General features: G+C 41.1%; 1 protein-coding gene across 2 annotated transcripts in view; it reads right to left on the bottom strand.

Moving 5' to 3' along the window:
* Positions 1-2,546: 2,546 nt before the first annotated feature.
* The window catches only part of ULK2 (unc-51 like autophagy activating kinase 2), a 41,421-nt gene continuing 32,127 nt past the window's right edge, over positions 2,547-11,840 (bottom strand). For both annotated transcript variants that reach the window (XM_074890616.1, XM_074890617.1), the window contains exons 19-28: positions 11,449-11,735; positions 11,132-11,325; positions 10,513-10,622; positions 9,515-9,667; positions 8,576-8,784; positions 7,090-7,268; positions 6,027-6,145; positions 5,517-5,674; positions 4,497-4,632; positions 2,547-4,395 (exon numbers count right to left, since the gene is read on the bottom strand). In XM_074890616.1, the coding sequence (XP_074746717.1) occupies positions 4,328-4,395; positions 4,497-4,632; positions 5,517-5,674; positions 6,027-6,145; positions 7,090-7,268; positions 8,576-8,784; positions 9,515-9,667; positions 10,513-10,622; positions 11,132-11,325; positions 11,449-11,735 (1,613 nt within the window). In that variant the 3' untranslated portion in view covers positions 2,547-4,327. The remainder of the gene's footprint in view (positions 4,396-4,496; positions 4,633-5,516; positions 5,675-6,026; positions 6,146-7,089; positions 7,269-8,575; positions 8,785-9,514; positions 9,668-10,512; positions 10,623-11,131; positions 11,326-11,448; positions 11,736-11,840) is intronic.

Genomic DNA, 11,840 nt, shown 5'->3' with positions numbered 1-11,840 from the left:
ATGCCAAACAGACAAGATAAGTGTCAGTCAAGGAGCAAACCAAACTGTAACAGGCCCCTTGGTATAAACTTTGAAGATAAGCGAGGCTGCATGCCAAAGAGTGATCCCAACTGGGACTTACCCTATATGGGTAAACTGAGTTAGGGTCTTTACCTCAAACACGACCCGCAGAGACCCTTCCCCAATTTCAGTACTCTTGTGCAATGTATTAACACACGCATTAGATTTCCTGGAAATAGGCAGGTACTTCTCAGAAATTGCATGAATATTTCTTTTAATGTATATAACGAGTGTGCATTTGTTTTTCAGTGTGCATTGTTAGGAGGAACGATCCCCGGCCCGAATAAAGTAATGCCTGCTTTCTAATGCTAAACTGAGTGTTGGAAAGTTCTTCATTCACCAGGTTTTGGTAACAAGAGGTTTTAAGGAACCTACAGGAATAAATGCAGCTCAGTTCATTTATGGCATCACTTGTTTTGAAAGCTGTGGCTGATCTCACATTTGCAAGAACAAGATACTGTGTAGTACAGAGCCATGGTCTGTGGGCTGCATTGTAGACATAGCTGGGGCCATGGAAAATGTGAAAGCAACACAAAGACACAATGAGAATGATTGGCACAAAGACCGCAACAAGATTCAACAGCACCACTGGCACTTCGTTTGCTTTCAGGCAAAGAGGAGGGGGGAGCCTGCCACATACAAAAGCCTATTGAAAAGGTGTTTGTCCAAAGAAGCAGTGCCAAGACTTGGACTGGGCTCCAGCTGACTTAAAGACCTCAAGAGAGGGGTTACTGAGATACACTTCACTGATCCACAGAAAGGAGGAGCTGTGTGGGCACTTTTTAAAAAGCTACAGCCAGGGCTATGGCTGAGGTTGGACAGGGAAGCTCAGGATAAAAAGGGATTTGCTTGAAGACTTAAAGGCATACCAGACAGTCAAAAAACATAGTAGCAAGCAGAGTTCAGAGGAGACAAAAAAGTCAAAGGATAAAAAAAATTTAAAAAAACACCACACAAAAAAATAGAGGAAGCAGGAGTCAAAAAAGGAGGCAGGTCACAAGTCTGGTCACAAGCCAGCCTATCTGAATTTCAAAGTCTCAACAAGCTTTGAAAGCAGCAGTATCCAGCTTTACTTGCTCTAAATGAAAAAGCAAGCTTCCCTTTTCGGTGCAGCTGGAATGTGCACTGCGCAACGCTGTGACAGCAGTGGGACACCACAGTTCCTGCCTCTGAACCCAGAGGTGACGATGGCAATCCCTTGATGTCGCTGTACCAGAAAGTAGCAAGAAGCATGCAGAACCTAGCGAGTCCCAGGAACAACTCGCACCTCTCAACTGAAAAACGCTTCTCAGAATAATGTGTAGTATCCTAGTTGCAAGTTAAATTAACTAGATTTTGTTGTCTGGATCAGACGAAGGGGCCGAGACTTCAACTTCTTGCTTATAAAAAGCAAACGTCAGAATCAAAATGTGTTTTAGATTCCTCAGTCAACATTATACGCTATGGAGAGAGTGGAACAAGTACAGAACATGGTGCTCCTGAGCAGATGCTGGAGTGCTGAACTAGAAAAACTGCACATCAAGTATCTCCTTTCAAGTTCTATCTCTCTAAAGGCTGAAAAAAAAAGTATTTGGTAGAAACAAGCACCTGCTGTTCAGCGCAGAGAGCTGAAGACAGAGGACAGCTTCAGGATCTTTGTGGAATGAGTTTATGCAGAAAGACAGGCCATGAACATTGGTCTCCTCCTCCTGAAAACAGCAAACAAGAATAGCCCTTTTCTTCTCCTCCTGTTTGTGCAGCTGTAGTCTTGCTGGCAAGAGTGGAAGGAGAATGAGCTTGAATCCTGAGGAAAAAAAAGAAAACCAACAAAAAACAGTGAGTTCCTGGGAAAAGTGGCCTATCTCCTAGACTTGTGCATTAAGGCTTTTGCTTTGTTCCGAGATTTGTGCTCAGACATATCATTAGCATTCCATGCTCACTCCTTCCTCATCCTCTTTACGTGCCAGTCACAACTGCAGGGGTTTTTAAATAATAAATTGGGAAAAATTTGATAGTACAACTAAGAAATACAACAGCCACATACCAGCTACCACAGCACACCTCAGTCGGGGAGAGGATAGTAGCTACAAGATGGACAAAGCCTGTTTTTCGTAAAGTTTGGACAGAAATTGTAACTTAACTGCCAGTTTTTGTCAATTCGGTCTGTATATGCTGTTTTGGCAGCCCAGACAGCTCCTCTTTACTAGAGGCAACAAATAAGCACCTTGTTGAAAGAACATACAGCTGTTACCCAGGAACCTACTTAGCATATTTGTTTTCAAATCCAAGTTTAAAAAAATAAAAAAAACCAGGGTGAATTGTTTTCCTAAAGCAAGGGAGAACAAACTCGAGGACACACTGTGCCAGAGATAAGGCACTCACTCAGGTTGCCCCATCCTGCCCTGGTGGCATGTCCAACTGCTGAGGGGAACATTCAGCAACTGGCTTAAGTGGCCAAGTACAGACTGGTTTTTTGAAGTTAACACCATTGAGACACAGAAACTCGGTTTTACCATAGAAACACTTCTAGTGTCAGTATTTATTTTTACCTTAATATACATTTATACAGGCCATAATAAAAAGGCTATTACGCAACAGTTCAGTGAGTTATTACCTAGTTTCAAGAATAACGCATGCAATTACAAAGGAGAGGTAGAAACACCGTATTAAAGACCTAAAAATACAAACATTATATAAACAAACACTTTCAAATTAACTGTTGGAATTTCATACAGATAAATAAGGTAAAAAGTACATTACTCTGTCAAAGTAAAGGAACACATGGTTATCCGAACACTGAAATAATATTTTGATGTGTAAGCCCTGTACAACTTTGTCAAATAGTTCAGACCACTGTGTTTTAAGAGGATTAAAATGATTTTGTCCTGGAGAATGGTTTATTCAAGTATTCAAGCAGTTGAGTAACAAAAAAAGTCCCAAAAATAAAGTGTAGGAACCATTTCCAGAGAAGCTGATCTGCCTAAATACTCTGCAAATCGCTGTCCTGATGGTCTCATGGGATGCTTGAAATGATAATGCCTATAAGGCTAAATGAAGCTTCCCACCTCTCCCCCAAAATGCACACAGAATCATCCTTATCTTTCACACGCTGTATGTAGGTATTCTACATCAATTTATCAGCATCTCAAACCCCAACATTATTTTCTGGTTTTGCATGGTTCCTTGCAGAACCTTTCAGTTTACAGTATTTGTTGTAATACTGCCCAAGAAACAAACTACAGAGAACTGTCATTACACCCCTAGAGACTGCAGGCATTAATGCACATATCGCATGCACAACAAAAGATGCAACCAAATCTCTATAAAAAGCAAACAACCAGGAACTCAACATTGCTATTACTGAGAAAGTCCAGAGCAGTAGTTACTCAAGTATTAGACAAATAGGTATAAAATGGAAAGGTTCACATGAATACAAGTTTTTACAGTTTGTTTGAAAGTCTTCTAGAAGCTACATTTGAAATTCTGAAAAGAATTTTATGTACACTGAAATGAAATTCAGCCAAGTCCATTGTGCCTTCTTTCTCTAATTTGTTTTTATATAGTTCTTCAAAAATGAATATACAGTTGCTTTAGTAAATTAGTGCAAAACAAAATATTTTGGAAGAAGATCATCAAACTGTATCCACATCAGCTGAAAGCCCACTGGGGATTTCGCACAGATGGAGAGCAATTTCTTCCCTCACCACCTTTCCCCCGTGTAAAAGGCGCCTTCTCGCCATCCCTTCTTAAGACAAGCTGAGCCCTGTTTACAACACGTGAGCTCCAATGCAAGCCAGCTTAGCCCCGAGAGCTTCAAACAGCACCTGCACATGTTCAGGGTTTCCCAAATTCACTCTGCCACATTTTACTGGCAACTTAAAAATATTTTTCACAAACTTTTGAGGGAATCTTCTGAGCAAAATGTCCTTTTGTACCTGATGCAGAAGGATCCACTCTTTATAAACCTCATGAGGGGAAAAAATAAAACCCAAACCCTGATCATTCGAGTTCAAAGCACATGTACAAGGATCAGTTTGAAATGTGAAGAGAGATTCTTTTAAATTCTGTTGCTAGGAAGAAAAAGGAGCTGCTGGATCAGTAAGGCAAGTGTACTTTTGGAATTTCTCCTCTTTGAATATGCTGCTGTTTCTTTGGTAGTCACCACAGAACTGTAAGAATCATCTTCCACACGGGGCAGACCAAGGACAACAATTAAGCTGTAGTGAAAAAAGTGCAGTATCACTGATGTGGTCCCTTATGTTCACACCATCTGGTCCTCGGGATATCCCTACTGCTCATATACAGCCACTGTGCTATAGCAAAGTGCAGAAAGCCTTCGCTCAATGCTAGATTTATCTGCAGAGAGAGGTAAAAAATAGGTAATGACATCAGTGTTATTTTATGATGCATTAATTCCATGTAATTTTCCAGATTTTCATTATTCAACGTAAACTTACACTTGTGTACATTTTCTATATCTGCAGGGTCTTGCAGTATTTTAGTCAGTCCTTCCAGCAGCAAGGCTGCTTTATGGTATCGATATGTAATATCTTCAGTTTGCTGAAACATCTCATCCAGAGCTGCCGATTGAACCTGGAGTCATTCAGGAGATTCAGTTACATAAACTGCATTAGGCAAATAATGAATTGAAAAATCAAAATGAATGGTATATAAGTGTCATTAAGAAACTATTTTTGAGCCTTCATTTAGCTGATCCGTTTTTATAACTGTAAGACAACAAAAACGAAGTCTGAGAGAATATAGCACCTGTGCTGTATTAACTAAGGATATTCTGCACATATAAGCTATAAAAGCACTTTTTGATCTTCTGTGTTTACACGTGTTACAACAACATATGAATAAATCTGCTTGTTCTTATACCTACATTCTCTTGTAAAGAAGACAAATTAATTGTGCATGACTACACCATTATTGGGGTTAAGCACAATATTTGCCAGTAGCTTTTGTGTGACACCTATATTTAAAAGACTTCCACCTCATCAAAAAAGCAGTTAAGTTTCCTGTATGGTTACTGCATCTGCACCACGGCAGATAAAGATTTTATCAATTACATGAAAAAGCTTCCACATGTTTGCTCCTGTTTTGCTTTGTATGGACAGACTGATCTTCAAATTGGCTTGGTAGACTGATGAAGCTACTTCTGTTGCTTCTATGCTTTGGTAAGCCTTAGTGGATGAAGCTTCAGCACACAGGGTTGTGTGGCTTCAGAGTTCTTTCTTAGTGTTTATGCACCAAATGTGCTGATGTAGGGGAAATGTCCCTGAGGAACAGTATCTGCCAGGAACTTTAGCCACAGTTAAGGCAGGACAGGAAAGAGAGTGAAAGACTAACAAATATTGCCATGGACAGAATTCTGGAAACATTCATTCTATTTTCTGGTTATGTAGAAGAGGTCGGTGAGAGAAGGAAGCAATTTGTCCCAATGTCCTATCAATGAGGTAAAAGGAGTGACCTACCATTTCTACAGCACAGCTGTAGATGAGTTTCTCTGCAGTTACACTGTTGATTTCATCGATGAACCTTTGCTTGTCCGAAAAGAATCGATTCAGCTTTTCTGTCAATTTCTTGCACATGCCAATACAGAATTTGTATCTCTCATTGAGGCTTTTCACAACTGGAAGAAAAGTAAGAAGAAATTAAAAAAAACCAAACAAACAACCAACAACATAGCCTAAGTTCAGCTTTTCCCAGCACTAGCAAAGTCAGTCTCTTCAAACTTATGCTTCTAATGTTTATTTACTCTGCCACTTCTGTGAATTATGTATCAAATATTTTCCATTTCAAGTTAATAACTGCCCATTTCTTAACAGTTTGCAGCTGTATCTTTGTTTACTATCAGAATTGTGCAATTGTACATATCTACAATTCTCATATACAGAAGAAAACAAATGTTGCAACTTAAGCTTTTTGACTGATGTATCAACAAAGAAAATTCACAAGCAAAGCAAAGATTATGTTGCATGTACCTTGCTTAACAGCAGTGGATGGGTTCAGCTTCCCCGATTTGACCTGTGCTTTGGCAAGATGCAGAGAAGACGCTAGTAACTGGGCAGCTTTCATATACAACACCAGCTGCTCTACTTGTCTAGGGAGCAGGAAGAAGAAAAAAAAGTAATTATGAATCAAAACACCTTTCTTGAACACATTCAAGCCACGGGCAGACACCACTTTTTAATCACACAGGACCCAGCAGCAGCAGCAAAGGAAGACAGATGTTTAAAATGCAACTCCACCCCTCCCTTCCCTTCACAAACACTCTGTCACGGGTTGAGAGTACATCTGCTCATCTAGTAGCTGCAGCAGCAAATACAAACTGCTTTAATGTAGACATTTTAAAAAGGAACACTTATTTGTGGGGACTAACTGCCCGAGGTCAATGTCTTACCACAAGCGACTGGGTGTACTTTTCTCACAGCGTCATTTCCTATGACTCTGGAATTCTCAGTGGTGAAAAGCAAACACTTTGCAGGGGTTTTTTGTGGGTTTTTGGGGGGGTGGGGGGTGTGTGTGTTTGTTGTTTTTTTCAGGAAGAAGGTAGGAAGTGGAAATGCCCTTTCCAACCACTCCAGATTTCTCATATTTCTCTTTGGTTTTGATTTTGTATTAGTGCTGATTGGTTCTTCTGAAAAAAAAGGTCAGATTTGGACACTCCTTCCCCCTTCCCAACCTCCACCTCAGTGCTACTGCTTCAGCCTGATCAACAGGAACGGATGAGGACTCAGATCTGACAGAAGGTGGAACACAAATTTCCAAGCTTAGAAGTGCACTGCTGCACCTCCAGCCTGAACTCCTCCCCACTTTCCCCAACTTACGTGGCAGACAGGAAAACGCTGTCTTTTTATTTGTCTGCTAGCAAATGTGTCTCTATCTCTGCTCTTCTGATCTGCTTTCAGCTGTTAAAAACTTATTCCTATGAAAGATTCTATACAGTAAAACAATCACTCCCAACAAAAAGGGCATAGTCTGAATACATTTTTAATGTATTCAGTATTCACTAATTCTCTTGATACTATTTGACCGCATACTTACCCCCATTCTTTGCTTAGCTGGCTGATCTGATCAACAACTATGCTCTCTTGGATTTGGTACAGCGATACTGCAGAAGTACACAGGTCTGGGTTTCCTCCTCGTACTGCTGTCAGATCCAGAACACATTCTGTAAATGTCAGCATCATGTTTAGATGACGCAGTGTATCTGTATGTTCTCTCTGTCAGAAGGAAGGACGACAACAATTTAACGACTGTAAGCCATAAGGCAAACAACTGCACTTAAATCTCTTGCTAATCATTTGAAGATTTGATGATATGTCAATATTATGCAGAAATCCCATTGTAGTAGAGCCAGCACTAGGGACTACAGAACCAAATGGGTCCGAGCAGATCACAGATACTAACTTGCACTCTCTTTGTTAATGATTTCAAGATACTGTAGCTTATACTTAAAGAGTCTTTCAACAAAGCCAAATGAATTGGGACATGGAGTGCTATGTTTGTTGAAACCTGAGCAACTAAAGGAATCACAAGTGGGACATATTACTTGTTATTATATTATCAGCAACTCAAAAGTATGCTCGGCACTTGTACGAGAAGCCAGGAGGAACATTTGGCTTTTATTATATAACAGACTTGATACCCACAACAGAACTGATCTAAAGCTTCATACTTATCTGCTTCACTCTAATTTACACTTAGATCTAGAATTACATTGTGTTAAAAGGTGGCTGTTGCCAAAATTTACAATTTAAACCGAACAACTTCAATTGGAGCTAACAACTCACTGCTTCTTCAGGACTAAAACAGACACTACATGCATAGTTTCTGCTCGAAAAAAAAAGTTAGCCTTCAAAACTAATCAAATACATCTTAGCAGTATTTATAATCTTTTCATTAGTAATGCAGGTCTAAATACATTTTAAACTCTATCTGTGGGAAGAATACGGTGCACTGTCAAACATTCATGTTATAACATATAGATTCAATAGGGATCCAAACACCTTCCAGCAAGATGTGAATGAGAAAACAGAACAGCAATCTGTCTTGAGAAATTTACAGTCCAAGGATAGCATTCTGGTGAAAGACCACCCCAATTTGTGTTTTTAAAGTGTCACTCCTCCACACATTTTAAAAAATATAGGACAGTCTTCCCACAAGTAGGATTTAATGTCATCCACTGACTGTGAAGAAGCAGTTAAAAACAATGCCCAGAGGGATATTGCTACTGTCAGCACCCACGTCCAGAGACTTGGCATTAAAACAGAGGCCTCTTTGGAAGGCTCTGGTGAACAAAAGCAGTCATATGGTCCTTTGGTTACCTATTCAAATACATGAAATGCCAGGAATCATTACCAAAGAGAAATCTGCCACGATTGATACAGGAATATTTTCAAGATCTTAAAAAGGAGTATGTGAGATAGTGAAGAGGAAACTACAAAGTGCACTGAGCAGTCCTGGTTTTATCATGTCTCTGTTTTAGCAGCATTATACGTCATAAAACATTAAATTATTTTTTCTATACCTCCATTAAAGTTTCCTCAGGCAATTCGGGAGCTTCAAAAGTGATAAAGCCCTCTAAGCTGGGAGGCGAAGTACCATAAGGCATGTACTTCAGACTCGGAGCTGCCTCAGCTCCCGGCGGAGAAGAACCCATATAAATACCAGGAGGAGAGCCCATATATACACGGCCACTAGTAGAGCAGAGAGAGCCTCCAGAACTGTTTGATCCAACTACAAGAAAAACAACACACACGTTCAGTCTAAGAGGTTGTTCCATCTCGCAGTGCTGGGGCTGCGGATGACAGCAAAGGACAAATCAGTAGTCATCACAGATTCACTCTTGGGAGGCTCTCCTCATTGTTCCTTGCATCACTCTGTAGAGAATGCAAAGGCTACACCATAAGGAACAGTGACGATTCGTAACACAGATTCTAGGAAATGACTGACAAGGATTCCAAGGCAGAGTGTCCAACAGTACAGACCAAAGGTTGTGCCACAGTTCACAAAAGCACACTGCTGCAGACTCCTGCTCATCCTGAGCAGAGGAAGGCCTTGAGATCTTTGGTATCAGGCAACACAGCCAACACATGCTGAACTGCAGCCAGCTCGCACCCCTTGTGTGTTGTTTCTGGTACAATGCACAGCAGCAGGCAAAAATGCAGAATCAGAAATCTAACTTTTCCTCTCCACCTTTGTCATAGAGGTCTATTACACTCCCTGTGGCAGAGTAAAGCTGTGTACACAGGAGGTTACACACTGCTGTACTGTAAATCCATGCCTCTGGCTCTCTCTTTAGGAGAGAAAAGGCAGATGTTGTCTGACATTAATCTCTACAGAGCACTTTTACTGTATGGCCTAGAGGATCTACAGGGCAAGGCAATAATCAGATTACTGGCCCAAGAAGTGGGCAAGCCTAAATACTGCGTCTGAGAACAGTCCACAGTTGTCAGGAAAGTCTTACCTGAGGTGGTTCTTGTTCTGAGGACCATATGGGTGCAGGTAGGAGGGGTGGCACTGCTTGGAGGGGACCCAACAGTAAACATGACAGCCCGAGAACTCACCCCGCCTCCCATGGAAGGAGGTGCCACTGCAATTCCATAGGCCCCCGCTGGAGCTGGAAGAGAAAATTTCAGCAAGTTAGTCCCTATTACATATAATCATACCAGTAAGTAATTACATGCAGCAAATTGGAACACTGCAACACAACGTGCTTTGATGTAGATCCAAGACTTGGACTAGTTAGAAGTTCTGACAGCAAATAAAACAAGCTGGGTGGATAGCCTTGGCGGCACACAGAAAGAGTCAAGATGCAGTCTACACATATCTTTTTACTTTTAATCTCTCTCCCTGCTTTACTCTTGCCTAGAAAAGAGCAACAGAGACTCCCTCTGAGAGCCTGAGGGCAACACCTGTCCTGCAGCAAAAGATACAACAGAAAATTCTAAGGCAGCCCATGACAGGTCTGGAGGCTAAAGACCAGCCCTATCTGCAGAACTCCTTCCATCTGCTCATAAACAAGGCAAGAAGTTCTGGTGGCCACTTCTGGTAGGGGACAAGCTGGGGGAGGGAGGAGGGGGAAAAAAAAAAAAAAAAGACCCAGAATTACATAAACTGGCTTTCATATGAAAACAAAGTGGAATTAGGAAATGAAACAGCCACAAATATTGTATTAAAAGTGAAAATAAAACCAAATCAAAAAATACAAACCCCTCTAGCCAGTATAGGCAGTTGAGATATTTCTGTGTTTAGCACAGAAATAGATATTTTCCCGTCTCAGTTATATAAAGCTATGCTAAAGAAATGGAACATATCCCCTTAAAGATTAAAAAAAACTTCTGTGCCGAGGCTGAAAATTGTCAGAACCAATTATCGAAGTTGGAAACAGAACTGTATCTAGTTGGTGCTTCATAAACAACCCTGCACATAAAGACAGCTCGGGTGTATCGGTCTGCTCCTTACCTGTATCCATCGGTCGCTCCGTGTTGAGGCTGTCTGTACTGCCTTGGTATAACTGGCCACCAAGGGTAGTCTTCACCTGCTGATCCGATAGCTTCCCAGTACTAACAGACCTAGACAGAAAAACGTATGAATTCACAACAAAGTTCTTCAGTAAGATCTTCCTATCTAACCTGCAACTAAGGATGACTTTCAGATTCTTGGTATTTATTATAGAGAATTCTTCAATAAAAGCACAGAAAGGCTTGAAACCTCACTGCTCATCATGGACCTACTAAAACAGAGTTAACCATAAAGAGACCTTTTTCTCTTAAAAATTTATATTGCAAATCTTGTCATATAGATTTTCAAACAAAAACTGAACAGCCTTCACAGAGGCAATGAAGTTCCATACTCAGATAATCAAAACAAAAGGGAACTAGACAGCAAGACAAAGCACTGCAGGAAGTCCATGCTATATTTATACACAGTACAAAATGTTTCTGTTGTACACCCCAAACCTCAGCATCTCCTCACACCTCGCTTTTTGCATGCTCTTCCCCTCTAAGTTGCTGTGTGCAAGTACATACTTCTGCCAAGTTACCCACCCAACTTTACAGGTTTTAAGCACTACAGTGCCTACCTGCCGAATGTAGTTTTACTGTGCTGTTCTCCTGCCTGCTTTTCACCTCCTTGGGGCGAGTGGAAGTGTGTGAAATCCCTTGGGTCACTGATGTCTTTAGGCTGCAACGGGGTATCCACCAAGCCCTGGCGATTAGCCAGGGCCAGCAAGTTCGAGGATGCTTGAGTTTTAGGTATTTTGAAAGGAGCTGTTGCCTTTAAGAATCAAGACCAAGAACATACAAAAACCAAAGTCAGAACCTCAAAATATTCTTGGGAATGCTTTCAGGCAGTGTGTTACCACTTCCTGTTTTACTGACAGTGGCAAACTTAACAAACCTTAGTGGGAGAGCCAATGATCGTTGGTAACGGAGTTTTGAAGAGCCAGTCTGAACTCCTAGGTGACGATCCCATATGTTTGGTTGGTGATGTTCCCAGGCTACCTGGCCTGCTTGGTTGTGGAGAATGACTGTATCCATACCCCGCATAGGATGGGCATACGGGGTCTGAATGCTGCTTTCTGAGTTTCTGCTTGTTTTGGTAAATATCTGTGAGAGTAGGAGCACTCTGCAACCTCGCTCCCATCAAAAGTGACTGTGGAGACTGAGATGGTGGTATCGGAGAACCTGGGAAGAAAAAAAGTGAAGTAAAATTCTACTTGTAGTGTTTGGTAAATGTATCGATGAAGCCCAAAATGCCAGAGATCAACATTAAACTGAAAGGAGATGGGA

Source organism: Strix uralensis, chromosome 20, assembly GCF_047716275.1.
Source record: "Strix uralensis isolate ZFMK-TIS-50842 chromosome 20, bStrUra1, whole genome shotgun sequence".
Lineage (NCBI taxonomy): Eukaryota > Metazoa > Chordata > Aves > Strigiformes > Strigidae > Strix > Strix uralensis.
Note: the sequence above shows the minus strand (reverse complement) of the source record. Positions and strands in the feature narration are given on the sequence as shown.